The sequence below is a fragment of the Giardia intestinalis genome, chromosome 1, assembly GCF_000002435.2.
Source record: "Giardia intestinalis strain WB C6 chromosome 1, whole genome shotgun sequence".
Lineage (NCBI taxonomy): Eukaryota > Fornicata > Diplomonadida > Hexamitidae > Giardia > Giardia duodenalis.
This window is the reverse complement of record NC_051856.1, coordinates 770,513-795,563: the sequence shown is the minus strand read 5'-3', so window position 1 is coordinate 795,563 and position 25,051 is coordinate 770,513. Positions and strand designations below refer to the sequence as shown.

Below are 25,051 nucleotides of genomic sequence, written 5' to 3'. Positions count from 1 at the left end.
AGCGCTGCGCCTGCATGAATGCCTCCCAGGACATAAGCAGAAGGGAGCGCTGCCTCCTTAGCGAGGTAGTCTATCTCCGGGAGATGCTGGAGGCTCTGATGGAGGAGAAGGACGACGTAGGAAGGCTGCGCCAGGAGGTCCAAGATGCCAAGGAAGTCATCTCGACGTACGAGGAGACGATAAAGACCCTTATGAGGGAAGTCGTCGAGCTCCGCCAAGGGGTAAGTGATAGTCAGAGAGTCGTCAATCTTCAAGCAGAGCTTATTGCCTCAGAGTCTCGAAGAATAAAGGAAGTAACTTCTCTCCAGAACGCTCTTCATCGAAAGGATCGCGAAATTGCGCAGCTCCAGACACAGCTGGCAGAGATTCAAAGAGCAAAGCTGCACTAGCGTGTTCGTTCTCCTTCACTTTTAAGGTCTCATAAGAGCACACTTCTGAAAGCCTCTACGCTACGCATATATCCTGGGCAGTGTACTTTGTTCCCATATACTCTGTCAAGGTGTGTGGTAGAAGTTCGTCCGGCCGAGAGCTAACTGTCTTACAGTCCAAGAATAAACTTTCTGCTCTAAATCTCTTCGATGTCTGTTTCGCAAAAATTCAGCGGCCTGTTCCTCTCTGGAGCCCTAGGCAACCAGCTGGAAGATACGCCACCAACTTCTCCCAAGTCGGCCTTCTTGGATCACGTGTTTGAGAGTCCACAAATGGTTAGAAGCAAGTCACGTTGCGGGCCTTCTACCGCACGCCATGATCCCCTGATCGATATGTACAATGAAAAAAGAAGGGCTAATACTCTGACCCAGTTAGAGGAGCAGCTTGTCCGGGAAGTTGTGGACTTACGTAAGAAAATGCTAAAGCTCCTTCCAGCACGCGAACCAGAATCTCCCGAGTCTCATATCGATGCATTCAAACTCTCTCCCTCTGTGCAGAACATCCTCCGGTCTATACGTGCTGGACCAAGGGGATCTAGCACAGAGTATCACCTTATAAAGTGCATGAAGGCCCTCAAACACACGGAAGAAGAGCTATACACAACTAAGCAGCTCGTAGAGAAGCAGAATGCTATGCTGGAGAGTCTTCTTGTCCAGAATAGCGAATTGATGGCATACATTAGGCGCTTGCAGCTGCAGCAATGAACTATTCTAGATGCGCATTTGTAGTCGTCTTACGGGCCCGTTGTCCCAGAATCATCGTCAAAAAAATGTACCCCGAGATCCCCAGTCGCCAGTGGGTCTATTCGACGACTCTTTGCATAGACGCTGCCGTTCTTCCTTCCAGCAAAAGACGCATGGATTGTCAGCATAAGGAAGGTGCCTTGTTGAGCTTGCAAACCGACCTGTGGAGGAGACTGGATTCCGAGCTGCCTTACCCCGTTTATGGGTACATGCTTCCCAAAACCGCCCACATGGTTATCCCCAATTATGTAGTTCTGAAAACGTTGGCTCATATGAATGCAAAGGAGCTGAGCAAGTTCTCGTTAGCAATAGAATCTTACATTGGCATGCTCAGGCACTTAAACTCGTTTGTCTTGGCTATGCACGGGTATATAACTACGTTAGTTGATAGATGTAAGCCCTTGTTGGTCTCCATTTCTCCTCCGAGCCTCTCTTCCTTATTCGCCAAGTCACCCATTTACTTGGATCTGGCATCAATCTTGCCAGAGGATGCAGCACAGAAATTTATCATCTGGTACAGGGAGATGATGTCCTTTCTTTTGGAACTGAGTATCTGGGTAAAGGAGCTGGCCAATGCTCAATCCAGCCTCAGCCCCATCATTCACTTGGTCACTGGATACTCCTGCTTGAAAGATATGTGTAGGAAGCAGGAGATTGCTTGTCAGATTGTTAGATTTATGGCCGATACAGAGTCAATTGAAACGTGGATTGAGCAGGTTGAAAGGCACAGACAATCAGAGAAGTTTGGTGAAGATTCTGTGGCCCCCAACTGGCACGACCAGCAGCTCTTAGTCAGAAACTGTCTGCATGCGATAAGCTCCATCGCTTCTGTCGAGCTTGTAAAGGGCTCGAATCGAATAGAACGCATAGATATAAACGCGGATGTCTCAGCCTTATTTTGCTCCCGTCAATGGTCGGGGAGCTCAGAAGCACGTTTTAAGCTAATTATACAGGAGCTCACGGAAAATAGGCAGCTCTTCTCTAGCTACAAAGCATTCCTATGTGAGCTGTCTTTCTTAGACGATTTGAAGCGTCCTAAGCTCAGGGCTATCTCCTCAGCCGTGCCAAATTTATCTACTGATGGACAAACAGTCCTGGACAGGATCTGGACAGTGTGTAGTTTTGCATACACAATTGAGACATCCCTGAAGAACAGGGATCACTTTAATTCACGCTTCTATGGACTTCTAGAGAACATGTACAGCTTTGATCTAGACGCTATATTAGCGAATTGGATAGGGGTTGATGAGATGTTATCTTTGTACTTTAAATTCAAGGAGCGAGTGGCTAAGACCCAAGAGTACAGCATACTGTTGGACCAGATCATTTGCACCGTGGATTCTCTCTCATCTGTAGGAGACGAGTATCTCCGGCTCAATCCTGATGTGGCAAACAATGATATCCGTAGCAACATAGCTGTGCCTCTCTTCTCTTCTAATAATAAAAACACAGAAATGAGCAGCATTAAGCATTGTTTGATGAATATGCACGAACTGTTGGCAAAGTACTTGGATCTCACAGGTCTCAGATACACAGATGTCCTTAAACACGACCATCTGCACTTCTACGTACTGCACCTTCTTCAAATGCCGAAGAGCAGTGCAGTCGCATTGTCCAATGATGAAATCTCTGACAAGATTCTTAGAAATATCGACTCAATCAGCTAGCTAGTTGATCCTAGTAAGTAGCCCACGCGCTGGTAAAACAGGTGCTACACGAAAAGCTAGGACCGGATTTTCGTATCGTTTTATAGGCTCTGGAACAGGTCTTGCACTTGTATCGGTGTACCTTAACATAGATTGTTTCCAAATTATGGCCGCTTTTAGTGCAGCTCTCTGGAGCTACTACCGCAACTATTTGGCATGTTTTGCAGAGCGTGGCCTTTGTTGCTTCACTTTCGCTCTTTCTTTCTTCCTGCAAACTCATTTTCAATGTAGCATACGGCTTAACTGCAGAAAGCCCGAGATGCTTCTCTTTTGCAAGTCCTGAGGTGCGTCTCTTACCTTTTAGTTCACCAGTTTTAAGAAGCTCAGCTTGTGCTCGGCGTTCGACTACATGATCTACTACCTCATTGAAGGTAAGATTGGGGGAAAAATGCATCTGCTTCGACGCATGGTGTGCACGTGCTGCAGCTGAACCCATAAGAGGCAGCTCTTCATATAATCGCAAACCGGCCGCATTGGGCGCTGACATGGCCCCCGCTGCGTGCGCTGGGCAATAGACAGATACGCGCACATCGATAGCATTAGAGCACGGACCCTCTGTGAAGCTCAAATGTCTGCACGTGCTAACATTGATGGCACGTCCTAGCAGCAAGATTTGACTCTCTGGACTTTCAAGATATAAGGCATTCTTAAGGTGCACAACACTTGTTCTGAGGAGACAGATAACACTGTACACTTCCATATTCATCGATGTAGCTGCAGATGGATCTTTTTCATAGACGAGGATGGCATCTGACCCGCACAAGTCCGTGATTTGCATACAGACGTACTCTTTGGCAGCCTGTTTGATTTGCTCCAGCATGAGCACAACTACAACAGTTGATGGAGTTGAGATCATACCCTTAGAATGAAGGTTAGGGTCAATGATGCGAAGCGGCTTGATGAATTCCTCTAAACGTAACACTTTAATTGCGCCCGACTGCACCGTGGAATTGAAGGCAGCCGCAGCCCTTGCGCTACCAACAATTCGAAAGCTCGTCTGCAGGAGAGACAGACCCTCCATCCCATAAAAACTGGAATTTAAAGGTAAGTAAACTTTATCACTGTATGGACACCGCTAAAGCATACTCAACAGCTAATACTGGCCTGATAGATGGGTTAGATGGCGAAGTAAAGAACAGGTTAGTAACTCAAACTAGAATAGAGCCAGGTAAGGCACGTGCCCTGATCGTCAAGCAGGAAAGCACTATCCAGGCGCTTGAGGCACGCATCAAGGACCTGGAATCGGAACTCACAACAGCAGAGCTTTCATTGGCTCGTCGGGAGATTCTTCATAACAAGGAGGTAGAGAGGCTACGAGAACGGCTATCAATTTACGAGCCCGACGGAGAACCTGCAGACACTGCACTAACTGAAAACATCCAGCACTTAAGGAGCACGCTTCAGGAAAAGCTAAAGAGCCTAGAGGAAGTGGCGTCAGAGCGGGTCAGGATCGCCGTTATTGAGTCACGCCTCCATGCAAAGCCATCTTTCAAGACCCTTGCAGAGAAAAAGGATGAATCAGCAAGAAAGACGCGCGACGAACTCCGGAATGATTTCATCAAGCGGCTAAATGAGGAGAAGGCAGAGCTTAGTGCTTCCCTGGAGGCTGAGGTACAAAAGAACAATAGCTTAAACAAGGAGATAGGGGACTTGCGCAACATGATCGCTGTCCTGCGCTCTGACCTTAAAAAGCTTGTTCAGGAGCAAGTTATAACACAGCGTGCACAGAACTTCGAAGGGATCTCCCCCCACAAAGCCTCTCCACCTCGTCCCGATGATGACTCCAAATATCCATACTCCAAGGATGCGGACAGAAGCGTAGTAGGGTCTCAGAGACAAAGGTCAAGAAACTCCACGCAGATCGGCCAACTTGGCTCTGAAAGGCCAGAGTTTTCTGCATCAGGACAAACGGCATTCATGTCCACACAACACACCTCGCTTCCTGTAATCGCGGGTGCACTTGCTAATGGGTCTGGCCCTGGGAGGAAAGCGCAGCAGGCAGGAACTCTCTACGGCCACAACGATATCCTGGCTACTATTGCTAACGCCGAGTCTCCTACCAACCACTCCCCAACTCTCTGTCGCTCCGTTGGAAGGGGCGAGGCCATACGGCAGCAGCAAGAAATACGCACCCTCAAACAAAGGCTCACCATTCTTATGCGCTCAATAGACGACCTTAAGGACGAGTTGAAATGCATAATAGGGGCGACTCTTCTGTCTATGAGAGAGGCTGGACTGCACCATGTCCTTTCTGATCATTCCTATACGTTAACAGAGACCGAAAGACTGCGGTTTTGTGGCTGCCTGGCAAATAACCCTCCAATAATTTTAGCGTTGATCAGATTGGCTCAAGCAGCTATTCTCCCGCCTCGAGGCCAAGGCCAGGAGCCCGCTGGAGACACCAAGATAACACGGAGGCTGCCCCTGTTATGCACAGAGCTGGACACGCGGAGACTATGTGGTCTAGAGAAGAGCATTTCTCCTCCACGGCGGCGCATTGAACCAGTCATTCCGTTTGATGAATGACGCTACCTGAGGTTCGGTTGTGGATACAAAAATGCCAATCCCTTTCTAAATAAACAAATTTAAAGTCACTTTGATGTAGCAATTAAAAGACCGGGCAGGATGCCGATCATTATTAAGGGTGTGAAGCTTACAGAGGAGTTCACAAGGACCCTGAAGGAGATCATCAAAGGTGTCGACGGCTTTCGCTCGCCGTACCTAGCCAACAAGGCCCGTGAAACTGACAAGGGCGTCGAAATACCTTGTGGCTATGGGAAGCTGCTTGCCGCGGTTAGGCAGAAGTACCCAGAAGCTGATCTGCTTCCCCTCGACCAGGATGAAGCACGCAAGAACTGCATCGACCGCAATGTTTCCATTTTTACTAAGTTCAAGGAGTACAATGCAGACTACCTCAAGACAAGCAAAAATGTCATCATCACGGTTACCTCCGCACCAGGAGAGTTCATGGACCCGGAGAAGGTCGTCGCCTTTTTGACTAAGACCCTCTCGAAGATCACGCCAGCTCAGGATCACAAGTTCAAGATCACCGCGAAGTATCAAGTGCTGGATGCTATCCGTGGAAGGATCAATGCGGGTGCTCTCAAGGATGCCAGCGGCTCTTCTGTGCAAGGCAGGTGCGCGACAATGGGGATTAGATATGTTGAAGGTCGTCCGCCGCAGAGGGGGACGAAGGTCGCCGTTGTTGTTCAGTCTTCTGAGATAGAGAAGCTTTTTGCTGCTCTCTCTGCCGATAATCTTTTTGAACGCGTTCCCGCCATAAGGTTCATTAACCCGGAGAAGCGCCGTAAGCATATCCAGGAGCTTCGCGAGAGGGTTGGGTCTGCAGGCGATGGTACCCTGGGCACAAAAAATAAGCAGAGGAGACACCAAGAGGCGAAGGGTGGTGTGAAGAAGCCTGGAGCCAAGAAGGCCACCGGAATTAGAGTACAGCTTGCTGATGACCAGAAGGCCGCCAAGCCTAAGAAGAAGCAGGGCAAGAAGGTGCAATCTCAGAAGGAAAGGCTCCCATGTCTCCTTACGATCGCAGGGATTCCTGAGGCTCTAGCATTCGACGATATCAAGGAAAACCTCGATAAAGATGAGCACGCAGACATTCTAAAAGCTCTTGCAGAGTCTCGCTTGAGGAGACCCAAGCAGCCCAATCCTTCCGAAGTGTCGTTCTACTGCACTGTGGAGAATGGCAAGATCCTTAGGGATGCCTTCGGTAACATGGAGATTAACGGGGCCGAGCTCCGCACTACGGTGTCGGATGTGAACTAAGTAAATAGCCGTTTGGCCCGATCTTTTCAATCCCCGTCTCTGAGGGGTTCGTCGTCTTCTGTCTCTATCTGCGACTGCGCCGGGAACAGGGCGGCTCTCGCGGGGCCTGGCACCTGGCGTCCTGGGCGGTGCCGGGTCTGAGTGGGTGTGCGCCTTCAGCACTGTGGGCGTCCCCCGTCCCTCTTCTGGTACAAGGGATCGGTGATGCGTACCCCCTCGGTCTGCGTGCGATTGTCAGTGCCCGTGCCTCGTGGTGTCCCGGCTCTTTCAGCCCCAGCTGTCGCGGCGCCCTGCTCCGGCCATATCCCCACGAGGCCGCGTATTCTTCCATGGGACGGTCCTGGTTCCGTAGAGGCACGCCTGGGCCCACGATTCTCCCTGCGGAGGCCCCGTTGTCTGTGCTACTGGGGTCTGGGCCATCCGTCTGTACCGCTGCTTCAGGAGTCACATGAGTAAACTGCCTTTCACGTGGCTTTTTATAGAAGTAGACACTGATTGTAATCAACAGGGTCTAAAGATCTCTCGCCAATTGTACATGTCAGATCCTGTGGATTTTGGAATCCTTGGGTAGCATCCGTGCCCGGCTGATACGCGCGCCTCGGGCTCAGCAAGCCTGCCACCCTCCTCCTCTTGCCCCCTGCGAGGACGCCGCCACTGGCTAGACGCGTGCACAGCTTGTCCATCCGGCCCTTGAGAAGAGCCACATCACACGAGGAAGGGCGCCGTTTACTCGAGGAGAGAGGCGATTGCGTCGTGGCCATGCCTCCTTGCGATGTCGAGGGCGGTGGTGCCGGGCGGGAAGCCGAACCACTCGCGGGTGGTCTGCATGCCTTTCTCCTTGTCCATCAGGAGCCTCGCACACTCCAGGTGACCACTCTGCGCTGCATGCATGAGCGCTGTCCATCCATTGTTAGTCTTCATGCCGTCTTCTTTGTCTACTAGAAGCCTCACGCAGTCCGAGCAACCGTTGTCGGCTGCGTGCATGAGGGCAGTCCACCCACTGTTGGCCCTCATCCCGCCTTCCTTGTCCAGTAGAGCCTCCGCACACTCGCGGCGCCCATACTGTGCTGCATACATTAGGGCGGTCTTCCCATCATCCGTTTTCATGCCACCCTCCCTCTTCAGCAGAACCTTCACGGCTCTCAGGTTTCCATACTCTGCTGCTGACATGATGTCGGTCTCGACGAAGCCGTATTTCAGCAACAAAAAAGACGAGAGACTCAGCCCGCTCCCCCCTGTTGGCGGCAAAACTCTGCGGCGTCATCGAGGCTCCCATCGGAAGCAGACCCCTCGGTGTCCTGAGGGCGACGACTCATTTCCGAAGCCCCAAGCACGTCGCTCGGCATTTTTAACTTCGTCTGCTTGCAGGAAGACACTGCCACGGAAACACACACTTTGCTCTCTGCTTCACTGAGAACGGTTTGTCAACTGCTGTCCGAGCATCTCCGTGAGAGCCGCCGCGCTGGGTGGGCCGCCCGCTCACCGTCCGGGGTCCAAGGTTCAGATCTTGAAGCTCGAACTCGTGCCCTCATACAAGGCCTCCTCCCCTGTGGGTAGGCGGGTCTCACGCTCGTTCACTTCTCCAATCCAGGACTCAGAACTCGAAGCTTGAGCGTCGCATGTCATGATGATTTACTCCACCCACCGGTTGCTTCCAGTGGTGTGCTGCTGGGGCCTGCCTGCAGGTATGGTCCAGAGATCCCACGGGCAAGCTCTTGCTCAGTCCCTGACTAGTCCGGAGACGAGGGTTGGTCGTGTATCAATATAAGGACCACAGTGGTAGTAGGAGGAGCTATTGCGTTCCTCAGCTGTTCTACGGGCGTGTGCTCGGTTTAAGAGTGCACATAGGTCCTTTTGGAGATCAGGCCGTCCTGCAGGCTCGCTGGTCTACTAGGGCGCCTCTCCTTGTTCTCCCTTCACGGTGAGTGAAGCTCTGGTCTTTGTTGTCATTCTCAATGCTGTCCATGTATATCAGCAGCAGCTAGCGGGGCTTTCTCTTCTGGTTGGGATTCAACTCGGTTGTGTGTCCAGTCTTTGCCCCTTCTCGGTCGTTGTCGACAGGTCCCAGGGGTGGATTCATTCAGCTGTCAGAAGTAGGATGACAGGAGACGGTCGCTCTGGGTGACCAGGCTTTCGGCCCGGTCGCGTCTGATCAGCTTCGTCGGATGCTCGTTCTCCTCTGCAGCCATGTGGGCGATGGCGAAGGCGGCCCGGACAGAGGTCCACGTGGAGCTCCTCGAGGTGCCCCTTGGACTGGGGTGGAGGGATCCGTCTGTCCCGTAGATGATCGGGAGCGTCCCGTCCCTGTACTTCTTGACCTTCTCGTTGTAGTAGGCATCCATCTGGCGGAGCTGGATGACACCCACATCTATCGCTTTGCACTTGTCGACGAGCCAGATGTCGGGCTTCTGGTTCTGGTCGCTGAGGTGGCTGTGGGTCTTGATTTCCAGCTCCGGTTGAGCTTCCCCGAGACGCGGAGGCACAGGCACGCGACGATCATGTCGTGCCTCGTGGTCGAGGGTCCTCGCCGTGTGGCAGCCCGGGCAGGTGCCTCTTTCTGCGCCATGATCGAGCCGCCCTTCTCCTTCAGGGCCCTTTCCTCCTCGGTCAGCACGCCGCCGCTCTGTCTGGAAGCTGGTGTGTGGCTGAGGAGGCGGTTGGAGTAGGCCCCTTCCCTTGCAGTGCCTGGCCTTCCACCGGCAGCTCCACCGGGTCTCTGGTCCCCTTGTTGACGTCCAGGGAGGCCCACACCCTCCGCAGCTCGTCGTGGTAGAGCCCCGGCATGAGCAGGCCCAGGCCGCCCTTCTCCTTTGGTACGCCAGGAAGTCGACCAGGCGATCGCAGCTTCTGCTGGTTAGCTTGCTGAAGCTTTGTGCGACGTCTGTCGAGCTCCTCGTAGTCCGCCTTGTCCGATGTTATCTCGACCAGGGGGGCGTAGCTCACCATCGGGACCACGCAGAGTGACAGCAGGATGAGCTTCTGGTGGGTGGTTATGGGGGCAGTCTCGGCACCTGCGATGGCCTTCGGCGCGAGACTGGCAGGGGTGGGGGACACCGGGTGGTTGGGGAAGGTCACCTCCTCGCCCGCCATGGTGGACTTGCATTGTCGCTCCTGATCGTCAGGCCCATGGCGGCAGCCTCTGCTGTGGCCAGCTGTGTTATCACACCTGCTGGGTACCCTTCGTCGTGGAACGCCACGATGTCGTCCGCTAGGCAAGGAAGGTGATGCCCCTCTCCCTGAGGCGTCTCAGGAGGCGCTCGATGGCCATGCAGAAGAGGAGCGTGCTGAGCGGGTCGCCCTGGGGGACGCCGCAGACCTCGCACTTCACGTCCCGGCTGTGCCTCAGGTCGAGGAAGTCCCCGATGTAGTCGACTAGGACCTTCGGGACCTCCGCCTCGTTCAGGGCTCTGACGACCTCCGCCCTCGGGAGCGAGTTGAGGGCGTTCTTTATGTCGAGGGAGACGGCGTGCATCCCCGGCCTGCTGATGAGCTCGTGGGCCCTCCTCACGCCTACCGCGTATGCGTTCTGCTTGAAGGCGATCTGTTCGCATGAGAGGTAGTTGGCATGCCTGATCAGCCCTTCAGCAGGACGCGGTGGAAGATGTTCGTGACCATCCGCCTATCGCGATCGGGGTATCCGTCGGACTCTTTCGGGATGAGGATCGCCCGGAACTCGAACATGGCCATCACGTCGGACTCCTTCGGGGTGGGTGGTCAGCTCGTTGTACGCCTGCGTGAGGTATTTCACGAAGCTGTCGCTCTGCTTCGTCACCTGAGCTGGACCGGCCCGAGGCCAGACACGCCTGAGGCCTTCTTGTTGAGAGTCCCAACAGGGCCTTCCTCATTTCCTCCTCGGTTGCCGCTCCAGCCCGTCGAGCTCATCGATGGAGGGTAGTCAAGGCCAACGTAGCCTTCGGGGGGACGCACGGGTGTCTCATCAAGGGCGCGGAGAGCCTTAGCAACTGCTCCGAAGCTCAGCGCGTTGTTCACCCTGTTTGCTATCCGGCGTCTCGCCTTCTCGGGGTCTGGGTCTGCCTTACTCTGGGCCTGCTCTACTGTGTTGCTTGAGTCCTCTGGGGCTTCCCACCAGGGCGTTCAGGCCCCTGATAGCAGGGAGCGCGACTCCAGTCCCTGCCTGCTCGATGCTCGCGATCATGCGTGCACCTTGGTGGATGAGCATGGCAGCTGTCTGGTTCGGTATGTGGGACGGAAGGATCAGTTTGTCGTCGCCCAGCACTCTGTGTCTGTCATCATTTGCTTCTCTCAGGTGCTCGGTCAGTTGCTTGGCGCTCTCACACGGTAGGCCACAGAGCCAGCGTGTGTGTCCTGCCGAGAGGGCAAACGTCTTCGGAGTGTCACCCCGAGTAGAGACTCACAGCTTGCTCTCTGGGGCCCGAAGGTACGATCTTGCGTTCATAATGTGGATCGGGTCCTCACGGGCTCTCCGTCGCCTCAGGTCCAGCTGTGCACGCCCGCGGAACAGCCGCGGAACGCACAGACCCCAGATCCACACGTGGAGGGAACCCCTCTTTGCCCCCGCTGTGGTTATCGTTGCAACCCGCGGCCAACCCTCGTCTCCGGACTAGTCAGGGACTGAGCAAGAGCTTACCCGTGAGATCTCTGGACCATACCTGCAGGCAGGCCCCAGCAGCACACCACTGGAAGCAACCGGTGGGTGGAGTAAATCATCATGACATGCGACGCTCAAGCTTCGAGTTCTGAGTCCTGGATTGGAGAAGTGAACGAGCGTGAGACCCGCCTACCCACAGGGGAGGAGGCCTTGTATGAGGGCACGAGTTCGAACTTCAAGATCTGAACCTTGGACCCCGGACGGTGAGCGGGCGGCCCACCCAGCGCGGCGGCTCTCACGGAGATGCTCGGACAGCAGTTGACAAACCGTTCTCAGTGAAGCAGAGAGCAAAGTGTGTGTTTCCGTGGCAGTGTCTTCCTGCAAGCAGACGAAGTTAAAAATGCCGAGCGACGTGCTTGGGGCTTCGGAAATGAGTCGTCGCCCTCAGGACACCGAGGGGTCTGCTTCCGATGGGAGCCTCGATGACGCCGCAGAGTTTTGCCGCCAACAGGGGGGAGCGGGCTGAGTCTCTCGTCTTTTTTGTTGCTGAAATACGGCTTCGTCGAGACCGACATCATGTCAGCAGCAGAGTATGGAAACCTGAGAGCCGTGAAGGTTCTGCTGAAGAGGGAGGGTGGCATGAAAACGGATGATGGGAAGACCGCCCTAATGTATGCAGCACAGTATGGGCGCCGCGAGTGTGCGGAGGCTCTACTGGACAAGGAAGGCGGGATGAGGGCCAACAGTGGGTGGACTGCCCTCATGCACGCAGCCGACAACGGTTGCTCGGACTGCGTGAGGCTTCTAGTAGACAAAGAAGACGGCATGAAGACTAACAATGGATGGACAGCGCTCATGCATGCAGCGCAGAGTGGTCACCTGGAGTGTGCGAGGCTCCTGATGGACAAGGAGAAAGGCATGCAGACCACCCGCGAGTGGTTCGGCTTCCCGCCCGGCACCACCGCCCTCGACATCGCAAGGAGGCATGGCCACGACGCAATCGCCTCTCTCCTCGAGTAAACGGCGCCCTTCCTCGTGTGATGTGGCTCTTCTCAAGGGCCGGATGGACAAGCTGTGCACGCGTCTAGCCAGTGGCGGCGTCCTCGCAGGGGGCAAGAGGAGGAGGGTGGCAGGCTTGCTGAGCCCGAGGCGCGCGTATCAGCCGGGCACGGATGCTACCCAAGGATTCCAAAATCCACAGGATCTGACATGTACAATTGGCGAGAGATCTTTAGACCCTGTTGATTACAATCAGTGTCTACTTCTATAAAAAGCCACGTGAAAGGCAGTTTACTCATGTGACTCCTGAAGCAGCGGTACAGACGGATGGCCCAGACCCCAGTAGCACAGACAACGGGGCCTCCGCAGGGAGAATCGTGGGCCCAGGCGTGCCTCTACGGAACCAGGACCGTCCCATGGAAGAATACGCGGCCTCGTGGGGATATGGCCGGAGCAGGGCGCCGCGACAGCTGGGGCTGAAAGAGCCGGGACACCACGAGGCACGGGCACTGACAATCGCACGCAGACCGAGGGGGTACGCATCACCGATCCCTTGTACCAGAAGAGGGACGGGGGACGCCCACAGTGCTGAAGGCGCACACCCACTCAGACCCGGCACCGCCCAGGACGCCAGGTGCCAGGCCCCGCGAGAGCCGCCCTGGCTCCACGAAATCTACCTTGCCTCTGGAGCGGCAGTGGATGGGCGTACCCGCCCCCGTAGGGTAGTGGCGCAGCACTCGATGTAGTCAATGAGTCGAGTGAATCGTATCATTTGGTTGCTTGTGAGAGGGACCGTTCAACCGTTGCAAAGACCGCTTGGTGATCAGCAATCAATCTGGAGATATCGTCGTCAAAAACCTGTGGAGAGACGGCTTGGCTGAGAGGTGAGCCTGCAGAGGCCTTAAGGTCTGTCAAGCTGATGGACTTCTGAGTAAGTTCTTGCTCGAGGAATGCTAAGCGGGTCACCGCATCCTCAACCAGATCTTCAGATGCGGGGAGTTTAGAGATTTGGTTTTTCAGGGACATCACCTGCGACTCTAACTCTAGGGCGTCAATCATTGCCTCGACTGTTCGGGACTTCTTAGAACGAGCCCGCTTAGATGGTGTCGAAGCATCCATGCTAAAAGACACTCTACTGTTCCGCTTATCTAGTGGGTGATCAGACTCTATAGTATTAGATTGCACGAGCGAAGCTGGTTGGTGGCACGTGGTCGACTGTAGGGCAACTCTTTCTTTTTCTGCTTCATGCATTCGCAACATCTCCTTCAACCAAGAAATCTCTTTCTGTTGAGTGGTTATTATTTCACATTTTTCTGCCAGAAGAGTGTCTCGTTCCGAGATAGACTTGTGTAGATTCACTAGCACTGTCTTTGGCACTAGTTCAGCCGAGACGATTGTCTGGGTATTACTGTGGGCATTTTGATGATCTGGTATGGAAGAGGCTCTCTGAGATGGAGCTACTAGCGGCTCACATGCAGATTTTGCCGTATACACCCCTGCGCTTGTAGATCTCTGTTTAACAACCAACTTAGAATCTTGGCTGGCTGGAAATGGCCCAGAGAAGCCAGATTGCTTCTCCGTATACAAATCTGTAATATGTAACGAATCGCGATGATTAGCTATTTGTTGGCGTGCCTCAGCGAGATCTGTAGAAAGCTCTGCAATGCGGGCCTCTTTTTCTGCAAGAAGGTCATGTAACTGCTTCACTTTGCTAACAAGCGGATTATGTGTCTGTGTTGGGAGTCTGACCCCGCTAGAAGAAACAGCACTTGTGATGAGTGCATCGCTTTCATCTGCTAACCCACTAGCAGCAAGTGCTCTAGACAAACCTTGATTCAAGGTTTGAGTGTGAACACTGGTCATGCTTTGTGCCACTGTCTGAACTGCACATGTATTTGTGAGCCTGTCTAGCCTCTCTGTCAACTCTTCACTCAGACGAGAAGCTAGGCTTGCACTTAGAGTACGAAATGACGCGCTCAGCGGTAGTACCTGGAGATGCTCATGCCATGTATCGGTGTATTCTAGATAGCCCACAACAATGGCCCGCAGGCACATGATCTCCTTTAAAAGGCAGACCTCCACCTCTGTAATGTCGGCTTGTTGCGAAAGGTAGAGCAGATACAAGCGCCTTATTGGGTCGTTAAGATCGAAGATCCGCTGCACATGACTTGCAAGATCTGCCTCTTTATCTATTAAGAGGCCATCAATGTATTGGTTCTGGTGCTTCAACAGATGCTGTCCTTTCTGGGTTGAGGCGCTATCGCCGTAGATCCCAGAACGAAAATCCTTATGAGTTACCTCTGCTGACAGATATGGCGCCAAAGTGCTATGAGTATCTGCAGATAAGAACGAACTCATCGCTCGCGGGCAAGGTATCAACAAAAATATCAGCTATGTAGTTTTACAATTTGTAATGGCTTGATCTGTTAGCAAGTGGTGAACATTTACTCCAGCTATGCAACGATGAGAGAAAGCCGGAGCCCACAATCAACTACTGGGACCCTTCTCTGTAGAGAACCCACGGAGACGGTCGCGTCGACAGAGACGGAGATTGTGCACTCTCCAATCGAAGAGGCACACGCCATAAAAGGCACTATGGCTACTTCAAATGAATCTATTTCCCCAATGATTGTCTGGAGGCCTATCATGGAAAACAGGCCGGTAGGACCACTAATATTGGCAGACACGTGTGTATTAATCACGGTAAGAGACCGGTTAACCATAACAAGGTCAAAGCTTACCTTACCATCGGCTGCAGCATTGCATCGGACCATTGCAGATAGAGGGCCCAGCCCAGGCGGGTCACGAGAAGCAGTGGGGGTGAATTCACGATTTAAGAACACCTTGTCCCCAGAAGAATAAACCAGACTAAAGTCTCTTGTCGTTACTTGACAAAATTCTTTAACGTACATATCGAGCACGGCGCTTTGAACTGTCTGCAAGTCCTTTAGGATTGTGCTATGAAATTCATTTAGGTTATAAGCAGTATCGTTTCGGTCTTGAAATGAAAAGTTACTTTGCTTTTTTAGGTAGTTGTATGCCAGGGGTAAAAGGCTGGGGCCGTATTTGTGTAGTTCTGCCCGCTTAAGCAACAATGTAATGTTCTCATGTAGCTTTAATAGCGACGATCGAGATATTCCTGCAAGATCCTTAGTCTGCTTAATCAAGGCCTCATTGGCCAGTGCGTCCGGTGGAATGCCCACCTTATTTTGTTGGGTTGGTGTGAATGACTGGCTGCGCTGCCGAAGTAATCTCAATGAGTCTTTGTACTGGTCACAGAGGAACGTTCCAGTGTAGGTGAATCCACTCTTCTCCAGAGTGAGTCTACACAGAGATGGTGGAGTGCACCGCTTTGAGAGTATTACTGCAACTAGCTCATCCTGACCGGATGGAAGAATTGCTCTAACGCTATGCTGTTTTTCTGCAACTGACTTTGCAATCGCATCCCTAGGTAACGATAGACTTGGCTGGCCTTGGAGACTGGGCTTAGCTGCGGAGAGGATATGAAGCTCTGCAGTAGTTTCTGACACGACAGGCCAAACAGTAATAGAGTATCCTAGATAGTATTCAACAATGAGCTTTCCTGGTTGCGCTCCAGGTGGAATAAGAAGAAGTATTGGAATCGCAATAGACTCGCGTGATCTTAGGCTCCTTCTGCAAACGATCAATCTATCCTGGAGCATGGGAGGCATCATAAGCTCTTTCATACAATTCTGCAAGACCCTCTTAATGTAAGGCCTTGCAAGATCCAGCTTCAGTACGGATTGTTCGTGAGGAGTGGCTGCAATCTGCTCTAGTTCTGATAATACAGCTAGAGGGCTTGGGAAGATAAAATCGAGGGCCACCTCAAGAGAGATATCTGTTAGTTTTGAAGACAGCGTACCCTCATGTTGGTCCGACTCTAGTGTTACTTCATCCAGATAAACACACGCCTCATGATCATAGACACAATATGCTTGATGGCTTGAGGAGATAAGCAGATTGGAAACATCGCGCTGGCCAGTGTTCTTCACTACCAATTGCCCCTGGACAATCTGCCCCGGAAGCACTGGTGAGTTTGGAAATACAACGGATATCACAATGTCAGCAGCATGCGAAAGAACGGGGAATGAGACAGGAGTTTCCAAAATAATCTCTGTCTGCTGGGTGGTGGCCCCATCATTTGGAACGGTTGATGTTGTAAGTGGGGGTAGCGAGGATTTTGACTTGGAAAAGGAAGACGACTTTGAAAGAGACCCTGTTGAACGCACATCTATGGGGAGAAAAGAAATTCGAAGACCACGGATCTCCATTTTTGAGATAGTTCGTGTGTCAGACGGCATAATAATTGGGATCCCACAAAGAAGAATGCTACCGCTTATGAAGGCCATCTTGGTCGGTATCACAAGTGCGTTTTTGCTTCTGAGCTCCAGGGTAGCAGAAGGAAGTGGTCGGTTGCTTTCATCATAAAAACATAACGACAGCTCCACTTTCTTAATATCATAATCCAGCAGCGGATATTCGTTACTGAGACAGAAGATCGCCATAGCAGTTTCGCCGGCTCGTATTGCTTTGATGTTATTTAGCTGATCCAGTAGCTGGGTTTTGGCCAGCTTGTGATACACCAATCCCTGAAGAGTCTCAAATGGACAAGGGAGAGATTTGCTATCCAATAAGATAATAGAAGAAAGGTTGATATTAGGGTGATAAAGCCCGCTAACAGAGACGCTTGGAATCCGTATCTCCTTGTGGATTATCTTCAGCTTTTCTGCATCAGCTTTTAAGAGTACCTTGTAATCAAAGTTTGTTAGTCGCGGAGCAATATGGGTCAAAAAGTCGACCAGGTAGTCTCTTACAATGAACTTCCGTGCTGGTGTAAACGCCTTTTTAAGGAACGTGTTAATGCTAGAGTCTGCATCCCCGTTGGTCGACTGAATGAGGTCGCTGAACAAACGAACTGTATAGCGCAGAGGGGTTTCTCCGATGTTGCGTACTGGGGGTGTGACGTTCTTGATGCAAAATCTAAGACTACGCTCTTCTATTTCTTTGGCCGTAGAGAAGGGAAGACAAAAGAGACTCATGAGCTGGGGGAGGGCAACCTGGTTTGTGATCAAGAGCCGTTGTAGAGACGCAAAACATGAACCTATTGGAGAGGATGGGTCAGAAAATGTTGATGGCGTATGCTTAACAATAGAGGAGATGTCCTTAGGATAGAATAGTTCTGTTTGCATCTGCTTAGAAGTGGTGTTCTTAAGGAGCTGAAGAATCTTATTTGAAAGGGCATCAATCAGCGTCGGCTCCTTTGTTGCGGCAGTCTGTAGATCCAATCTTTCTGAACGCAACGCCCGTGTCCTGCAATAGAGGAGCTCTGACTCATAAACGGTTGCAAACCACCATCCTGTCTTAAGTGCTGGCAGCAGATGAGGCCGATCTAAGTTCATGAAGGCATACGTAAAGCACAGAAAGGCTAGATTGAAAAGACGGTCGTTAAAGAAAAGTGCGCCTGCTCTGAATGCCGACTCTGTTCCCAGGCGTACATATCGTGCCTCACAGAGAAGAAAGCTAGAAACCAGGTAGGAAAGCGCTGCTGTGAGAGAGTTGATCGTGTGAGGAATAGCGTAGGAAAAGGTCTTTTCCACCAAATGGAAGCTCTGTCCCGACACAGTGTACACCAAGGCCGCCATTATCTCAAGATATCGCTTATAGTCAAAGAGGCGATAGACAGATATGCGTGTCTGAAAGGCGGGCGTTGGTGTGAAGGGGCTCAGACCGTTTTCAGCGTTTTGTAACGGAGAGTTAAATACTTGGCCAGACAGCCGGAAAGGGCTGTGCAAGGAGGCGTTGCAAAGGCTCACATGTCCCAATGTAGGGTCCGATAAACAATCGTTAATGATGCGCAACGCCTCTCCGTAGTACTTCAGGAGTTTTGAGGTGTCGTCGGCAGAAATGTGGACATGCGCATTATCAAACGAATAGTTTGCAAAGTACTTGCGTAAACTAGCGAAGGCCGCACCCTCATATGCCTCTGCCACGAAAGGAGAGGTCGCCTTATGCTTTTGTCTTGGAAGCAAAGTCTCGTAGTACGCGCAAGCGTCATCAATAAGGTTGCATTGCAAGAGTAAATCTGCCAGACGGCGAATTCTGTACTCGATGGGGAACTTCGTATAGAATGCCTTTCCTTGTGATAAATGAGCATGTGCTGGAACCGTACGAGTTGCCTGCTTAGCGGACGTGTGGTGACCGGCTAAAATATTGGCCATCTTCTTCCCTACGCTAACTGTCTCCTCGCAGCTTTCAGAGATGTTAAATAGTTTCGAAGCCAGGAATGGGATCAAGATGGTCTTTAGATAGTATGAGAACACCGTGTTGAAAAAGCTGAAGAGTACATTGCTTTGCTTAACAATCAGGTCTGAGACCGTGGGGCGTGCATAGAGACCTTTTTTATCCTCGCTGGATGGATCCATTGCCATGGGAGACCAGACAATATCACTGTACATATCTGCGGCGAAGCCCTCACATGAAAATAAGTACTCGAAGTAGCGTTTAGTATGCGTGCTTTGCAAATACTCAGTAATGTTAACGTCCGTTGAAGGTTCCATAATGTATTGCTGAAACAGCTGTAAATTGAGGTAAAGCGGCTTGACGCGATAACGTGTTAGTTCATTATGTAATCCTGGATCGATATACTGACTCGATCGATCAGTGGGATAAAGGTCTATGATCAATAATGTTAGGCAGACGTCGTTGTCAGACATGCCAGAGACAGCACCTTGAAGAACTGCGGGCAGTCCTGTGGTTATTTTCTTAATAGCCGCTATCTTCTCTTCGCGAGAGTCAGTCATTGCACAGACAGCCAGATACCCAACGGGGTTGTCCAAGAAGTCATGCTCAAAGCATCTAAACTGGGCGAAGCCAGCATTGGCGTATGCAGAAACTATATCCCGGAGGATATCAGACGAGATGCTTTCAATGGTGCTAGAGTGGAGGCTGGTAGACAAAGAGGACGTGGAGTTGCGTGATGAGCCCTGAAAGTGCTGCACTAATTGTCCAAGAGCGTTCTTAATGAGCGTATCATTGGCGCTGGCTATTGCTTGGTCAGGAGCTGGTGTGACAATTTGTGAAACACGAAGCGGAATAGAGGCTAGTTCATCGACTAGATACAACTTAAATTGGAGATTGTTTAACACAGCAGACGTTCGTCTTCCTTGGTAATTGATGTAGTCTGCAGTCAGAGGAGCTTGTACACGATATGGTGGCATATTCCGCAAAAAGTGGAGCAAATCTATACCATTTCGCGCACACAACTCTGCACTGGTCTTATTGATGTGTAAGCCAATAGTGAGGCGTGATCGGAAGCTTAAAGCCTCGGCGAGATAGTTGGGTTCAAAAAAAGTCATTTTTTAAAACATGGCCACTGTCAAGACAGCCATAGGCTGTGTGGTGCGAGCCATGAAACACGCGGGTATTACTTCCTTGACTCCAGAAACTCTTTACCGAGGAATAGCAAATTCAGAGATGCTTGAGAAATCGGACGTCTCTGCACTTTTCTACTCGCTACACGACCTTCTAATAGCAGTGTATTACTACCGGGGCCAGCTTGCCGATCCATCTGCCCAGCTCCAAGCCCTTGCCGCGGAGTACAGAAGTCGAGATAAAGTCCGTCCCACAGCGCGGGACTTTCTTTTGGTCATGGAGAACGCCCTCATCAAAATGGGATTTGCTTTCTCTATCACACGTACTCATGTTCACACCGCCGACCTTTGTAGGGCTGTGGCAGACTTTGATGGCCATACTATGGCTTTAGCAATTTGCTACGTTGTGTTAATTTCTCGCCTCCTACACGTTGCCCTTTTTACCTCTATCAATGTCTCAGGCATTCACTTATGTGCTGAAAGCGTTACAAAAGAAGGTGTAGTGAGTAACAAAGGGACACACAAGCTAAGCGATTCCAGAGGCGGAGCCAAGGGTGCAGCACCCATCCAGAAAGCTCTATCACTTAACCAGCGGCCACAGAGCCGCACTAGGACCCTTCCTCAAACGCAAGGATCTCTGTCTATAGAAGAATCCGTCCCAGAACTGGTAAGTAAGATACATGAAGATCTGGAAAGAATTCGTAACTATACACGCAAAATCAACATACTCTTACCTAGATGGTCGTGCAGTGTCTCAGAAGCACTGCATCCAGCAGAGATTGCAGACATTATGGATGGAAAGGCCCTCCCGAAGGAGTCGGATCGATCGAAGATAGCGTTATATTCCAGAAAGCAAGCCAATAGTCAAGAGTGTCTCCAGAGGATCGCACATGCTAACGCAATCATTGATATAATTGCATCCTTGGTGTACAGGGGGTTATCAGACAAGAAGTATTGGGTGGCTGCTCCAGGAGGGGGGACCACACCTTATAGGCAGAGGGAGCTCTACGTTGATGACGTGCACCTGGTTAACTTGCAAGTTCTAAAGCAGGTCCTAGGGGCCGCCTACTTGTCTACTAGCACCCCTTTGCACGGAGGAGAAAAGATGCTCCTTCCATTTGTCCGGGGAGGAGAAAGGTACCATGACAACCTGAGACCGTTCTTGCAGCACCATTCAGAGAAGCATCGCAAGGCAATGAATGCATCGACACGTACATACAACGACATCTGCAAGATAATAAACGACCTCATGATTGATGCCGATAACGTGTGCTTGAGAAGACTGCGTGACTTTGCCAAGCCAGATCCTGAACGAGATTAGTTGGAAGTAGCACCTATTCAAAGTTTACGTAGTCTATTACCGTGCGCTCCAAGATGTTAATCACCTCACGGATATCTTGCTTATCACATTCAAGGATTGCTTTCCCATAGTATCTACCTCCCATCTTTATCTGCAATACACGTGCAATTCCATACATAAAGAGACACAAGCGGTCGACGAGCGGGGTTGTCATAATGCCATGCTGGCTTCCTATCCCATGCCGTGACCCTCGGAGCTGTGAAACAGTCAGGCTATCTACTCCTCCGTGCTCAGAAACATGACCTGCCGAGTGCAGCTCCAATCCATCACTAGAACTCTTATCAGTGGCATCAAACTTCACTCGTAGCTTGTCAACGTATCTGTCCATGTAGACGATCGACTCCTTAAGCTCCTTGACATCGCTTCTTACTTCACCCTCGAGCTTTGTTTGCTTTAGCATGACGTTGTCAACTCTGGCTAATATCATCTCTATATTACTCCCCTTCACCGATTTTGGGTTGAATAGAAGGTGGTGCAACTTATCTGTTTTATTTTCCAGCTTTTCTACATGGACGTTTAATTCGTCACACTTATCCTGGGATGCCTTAGCCATCAATTGAACCGCTTTGATATCCTTCCTTTGCTTTTCCATTGCCAGGTAGACCTTGGAAAACTCGTCAATGATCTCAGCAGAAGTACCTCCCTCACGACTGGAATCGTGTGAGCTAGTCATAGCAAGGTCAACCCTTTTCTCAAGGCTTTTTAGCCTCGATAGAATTGCGCCTCCTTCAATTGCATGGGAATCTTGATGTGCGAATGTCCGCGTGGCCTCTTCTACCCCGCCCAGGGTGCTGGACATGCGCTGCGTGCCACCCAAAGTCATAACCATAGACTCCATTTGTGTAACGAGCGATGGCTTTAAGTGATTGGAAGCATACTCTCTCATATATTCCTTTATCATGTTGCCCATCTGGGAAACCAAACCGGTCTTAAACTGGGCCAGCGGAGATAGAGGAGAGTCAATGTTTGAAATGCGAGACAGCTCCTGTAGAATATTCATAGTTACAGAGGACACAATACTCTCTTGCATCTTGCCCTCCTTGGCCATCATTTCAGCGATTCGTGCATACAGAGTGTCAAGGAACGAAATATTTTTCAGAGAGTATATCTCTTCTGCGAGATGCTTAGCGATCTGCTCGTTTATTTGGTGAGGCATCTTTTCCTTTAGTTCCTGGTCCACAATTCCAGGTATCTTATCCAGCAAGTTAACATACGTTCTAGTTGACAGTGTCTCTATTTGGTTGATTATTCTGCTGCTAGTAACGACTTCCTCTATAAGTGCGCGGTTATCCGCCGTGGCCCTATCTGACTCCAGGTCATCCTTGACGCGTTGAATAACAATTGCTGTTACATCAGCAGCAAAGGTAGGAAGGTAGTCTGTGTTTAGCCTTTGAATAATATACTTGAAGATTGCTGTCTTGCTATCTACAAGAGATGACGCTGTGGTTGCCGCTGCAGCATTTGTTGCTGCGGCGCCAACCTGTATCTGCAAGCTCAGTATGGATTCATTTTGGGCCTCTATCTGCTCTGCAAGCCTTTTGAGTGTGGCATCAGTGAGAGAAGAATGAGGTAACGCCGCTTCTAGATTGATTCTTTTGAGGCTCGTTGCAAGCTCATTGATCTCGCTCCTGAACTCAGAACGCATGCTACGAGCTTCCTCCTCCAGCCGCTTTTCTATATTTTTAATGTGTGGATTGTTAGTTAAGCTTCCTGCAGATGTCATGTACTCTTCAAGGCTACGATTGAAAAAGGCCCTAAATACTGGTGTGGTCTCAGTGGTTAACATAGTGTTCATAAAACTCCGAAAGTGACTCTCTAAATGGAGTGGCAGCGATGCAGCACATTCCCTCTCGAGAGCATGCATGGACGCCCACACCTTCTCAATATTGGTTTCGAGAGAGGTTGTTCTTGCGTTTTCAATTGCAATCTCATTAGCTAGCTTTCCCAATTGAATAGTTGTGTCTTCAATAGATCTCTCTTGACTAATGGAGAGCTCATTAACCACACTGGACAGTCTCTCCTCGTTTGTCTCAACGACTGAGCTAAGCAATTTTGATATGGTCTCTTTGGAGACGACTTCCAACTTAAGCGTTTCTATGGAGGAACTTAAGCCAGACGTAAGGGCTTCTAAATCCTTATCGAGCTGTTGTCTGAGCTTCATTTCTAAAGATTCAAGAGTTTGACGAAGTGATGACTCAACTTTAGCACCTATCTCTTTGTCAATCATTGTGAACAATTTTGTTTTGAGATTGTTTGTATCCGAGTCAACTTTGTCCGCCAGCCGATCGAACGTAGAGATAATGTCTGTCATTGCATAGATGGATACTTCTTCCTTTAGCTGGCCCAGATCATTATATGTCAAGGCTCGGGGTCCTTTCATATTAGAGTTATGAACCTCCTCCAGGTACACGACCCGCTCCCTGAGCTCACCGTTTTCTAGGTCGAGGCGCTTTATAGTCTCTGTGGCCGAGGAGAGCGCGGTAGATAGCTCAGATATTCGAGCATCCATTGCACGGCTCTTCTCTTGCTGAGCCTCGACCAGACCAGAGAGATTTGTGATTAGAGCCATCATAGCACCAGAGTCAGAACCTTCAGGAGCTTGAAGCGTGTGCACAGACACAGTGGATGTAGAAGGCTTATACACATCTTGAGAGAGCTTGGACGTCCCGTGCGTGACCTTAGACTGCATCTGTATGTCTGTGAGCTGCATAGTTGAGTCCAGCGAGTGTAGCCTCTCACCTGCTGCATGAGCTTCTCTACTAGATGTGTCAATAAGCGCAGGAGGACATTCCATTGCAGGACTGAAGGCCCGCGATCCCCCTTCTTTGAGAAGAGTATTCCTTAGTGTCTCGCCTGGGTTAATCCAGTCCTTAGTAGGGCTGGAGTGCTCTTCATCGGGAAGGCTGCGTATAGATTGCTGAACGCTTTTGCGAGCGGAGCCAAATAAGCTGGATTCATCCCCTATGACCGGTGTTTCTGCTATGGGATCTGTCGGGGGTGTGTGGCGGGTGAGCTGGGGATCCACGATGGAAGAAACCCCCAGATTTAGATCATCCCTAGATTGCTTATCTTTCGAGATATCAAAGCAGACGTGAATAGCATCTGGAAGAGTTATACGCCCTGTTTCGATAAAGTCGTTATACCTTCGCACAGTTGCACTTAGTCTATGAGCTCGCTGCTTTAAGTCATCAGGTCCTATCCTCGCCAGGAGGTAAAGCTGAAAGGAAAGAATCTTATGAATCATCATATCCAGTCTAGAAACAGGCTCTTCGTGGGCAACGTGGTCTGCGGACATGAGCACGGGATCTATCAACAATATCCGGACGGGAAGCATCGCTACCTTCTTAGGATCTAATGAGTCAGTAAGGTCTAAAGAAGGAGTGTACAAAATGGCAATGTACCTGTGTAGGAAGGGAAAAGCATAGTGCAGTTTAGACACTCTTAAGGCAGAAGATAGCCCAACCCCTGCTTTGAGACCGGTCACTGACTCTCGCTGAGACTCAATCGGCTGAAGCAAAACAGATATATTTCTCAGGTGTAAGTTTGGGCTTGACGGGTCTGCAGGAGTCAGGCCGCGAAGCTTAATAGACTTGTCGGATTGGCTAACTAAATATAGATTCGAATCACATGATACAAGATATATGTATTCGATGCGTTCATAGATGGTTGCTTTGTCCAAGTAGCGCGGGGGCTGGCCAGGTGCAAGTGCATACAGCTTTGCCGTACTCTTTATAAGGAGTACCAGATACTCATTTCCGCGAAAGACACAGCAGGCGGCCTTCTCCGCAGAGTCCAACCCAAGTGGACTCGATTCCATGTGACTTAGGTCCGAAAATCGGTAAAGCATAGATGTATTATAATCATATGCAATAGCAGAAGGCGCGGCACCGTCAGATTGCACGAATTGTGGGATGTAGAAGACAGTAGATGGGGTGAATACCGATAACTCTGTGTGCTTCGTGTCTGTCACGTCAACCCACCCGTCGGGCATATACTGAAGGTATCGCGGCAGTGCTGCGGGTTTCAGCCATGCAGATCGCTCTCCACGAAGAAAAAACATGGCTATATCC

The 25,051-nt window shown here is 50.8% G+C and overlaps 12 protein-coding genes and 1 pseudogene across 12 annotated transcripts; 7 read left to right on the top strand and 6 right to left on the bottom strand.

Annotated features, from left to right (window-relative positions):
• Positions 1–14: 14 nt before the first annotated feature.
• Positions 15–389, top strand: GL50803_0017266 (uncharacterized protein; the record flags this gene model as incomplete). Its single annotated transcript, XM_001706381.1, has 1 exon — positions 15–389. One exon carries the CDS (start codon positions 15–17, stop codon positions 387–389), a length of 375 nt encoding a protein of 124 aa, XP_001706433.1.
• A 189-nt stretch (positions 390–578) lies between these two features.
• On the top strand, positions 579–1,133 carry GL50803_009857 (uncharacterized protein; the record flags this gene model as incomplete). Its single annotated transcript, XM_038046434.1, has 1 exon — positions 579–1,133. The coding sequence occupies one exon, from the start codon at positions 579–581 to the stop codon at positions 1,131–1,133; it is 555 nt and encodes a 184-aa protein (XP_037901601.1).
• A 65-nt stretch (positions 1,134–1,198) lies between these two features.
• GL50803_009858 (uncharacterized protein) lies at positions 1,199–2,839 on the top strand (the record flags this gene model as incomplete). Its single annotated transcript, XM_038046435.1, has 1 exon — positions 1,199–2,839. One exon carries the CDS (start codon positions 1,199–1,201, stop codon positions 2,837–2,839), a length of 1,641 nt encoding a protein of 546 aa, XP_037901600.1.
• A 10-nt stretch (positions 2,840–2,849) lies between these two features.
• Positions 2,850–3,899, bottom strand: GL50803_009859 (uncharacterized protein; the record flags this gene model as incomplete). Its single annotated transcript, XM_038046436.1, has 1 exon — positions 2,850–3,899. One exon carries the CDS (start codon positions 3,897–3,899, stop codon positions 2,850–2,852), a length of 1,050 nt encoding a protein of 349 aa, XP_037901599.1.
• Positions 3,900–3,943: 44 nt separating this feature from the next.
• On the top strand, positions 3,944–5,404 carry GL50803_0015067 (uncharacterized protein; the record flags this gene model as incomplete). The annotated part of the gene is made up of 1 exon (XM_038045809.1): positions 3,944–5,404. The coding sequence occupies one exon, from the start codon at positions 3,944–3,946 to the stop codon at positions 5,402–5,404; it is 1,461 nt and encodes a 486-aa protein (XP_037901598.1).
• A 99-nt stretch (positions 5,405–5,503) lies between these two features.
• Positions 5,504–6,661, top strand: GL50803_009861 (uncharacterized protein; the record flags this gene model as incomplete). Its single annotated transcript, XM_001706384.1, has 1 exon — positions 5,504–6,661. One exon carries the CDS (start codon positions 5,504–5,506, stop codon positions 6,659–6,661), a length of 1,158 nt encoding a protein of 385 aa, XP_001706436.1.
• Positions 6,662–7,387: 726 nt separating this feature from the next.
• GL50803_00117437 (Ankyrin repeat protein 1) lies at positions 7,388–7,831 on the bottom strand (the record flags this gene model as incomplete). The annotated part of the gene is made up of 1 exon (XM_001706387.1): positions 7,388–7,831. One exon carries the CDS (start codon positions 7,829–7,831, stop codon positions 7,388–7,390), a length of 444 nt encoding a protein of 147 aa, XP_001706439.1.
• Positions 7,832–8,748: 917 nt separating this feature from the next.
• GL50803_0061631 (Reverse transcriptase/endonuclease, putative) lies at positions 8,749–10,348 on the bottom strand (annotated as a pseudogene; the record flags this gene model as incomplete).
• Positions 10,349–11,807: 1,459 nt separating this feature from the next.
• On the top strand, positions 11,808–12,251 carry GL50803_00117436 (Ankyrin repeat protein 1; the record flags this gene model as incomplete). The annotated part of the gene is made up of 1 exon (XM_001706392.1): positions 11,808–12,251. The coding sequence occupies one exon, from the start codon at positions 11,808–11,810 to the stop codon at positions 12,249–12,251; it is 444 nt and encodes a 147-aa protein (XP_001706444.1).
• Positions 12,252–12,998: 747 nt separating this feature from the next.
• On the bottom strand, positions 12,999–14,588 carry GL50803_0013720 (uncharacterized protein; the record flags this gene model as incomplete). The annotated part of the gene is made up of 1 exon (XM_001706395.1): positions 12,999–14,588. The coding sequence occupies one exon, from the start codon at positions 14,586–14,588 to the stop codon at positions 12,999–13,001; it is 1,590 nt and encodes a 529-aa protein (XP_001706447.1).
• A 95-nt stretch (positions 14,589–14,683) lies between these two features.
• On the bottom strand, positions 14,684–19,606 carry GL50803_0023447 (uncharacterized protein; the record flags this gene model as incomplete). Its single annotated transcript, XM_001706396.1, has 1 exon — positions 14,684–19,606. The coding sequence occupies one exon, from the start codon at positions 19,604–19,606 to the stop codon at positions 14,684–14,686; it is 4,923 nt and encodes a 1,640-aa protein (XP_001706448.1).
• A 10-nt stretch (positions 19,607–19,616) lies between these two features.
• GL50803_007831 (uncharacterized protein) lies at positions 19,617–20,942 on the top strand (the record flags this gene model as incomplete). The annotated part of the gene is made up of 1 exon (XM_038046344.1): positions 19,617–20,942. One exon carries the CDS (start codon positions 19,617–19,619, stop codon positions 20,940–20,942), a length of 1,326 nt encoding a protein of 441 aa, XP_037901597.1.
• Positions 20,943–20,955: 13 nt separating this feature from the next.
• Positions 20,956–25,041, bottom strand: GL50803_00103202 (uncharacterized protein; the record flags this gene model as incomplete). Its single annotated transcript, XM_001706397.1, has 1 exon — positions 20,956–25,041. The coding sequence occupies one exon, from the start codon at positions 25,039–25,041 to the stop codon at positions 20,956–20,958; it is 4,086 nt and encodes a 1,361-aa protein (XP_001706449.1).
• Positions 25,042–25,051: the final 10 nt, after the last annotated feature.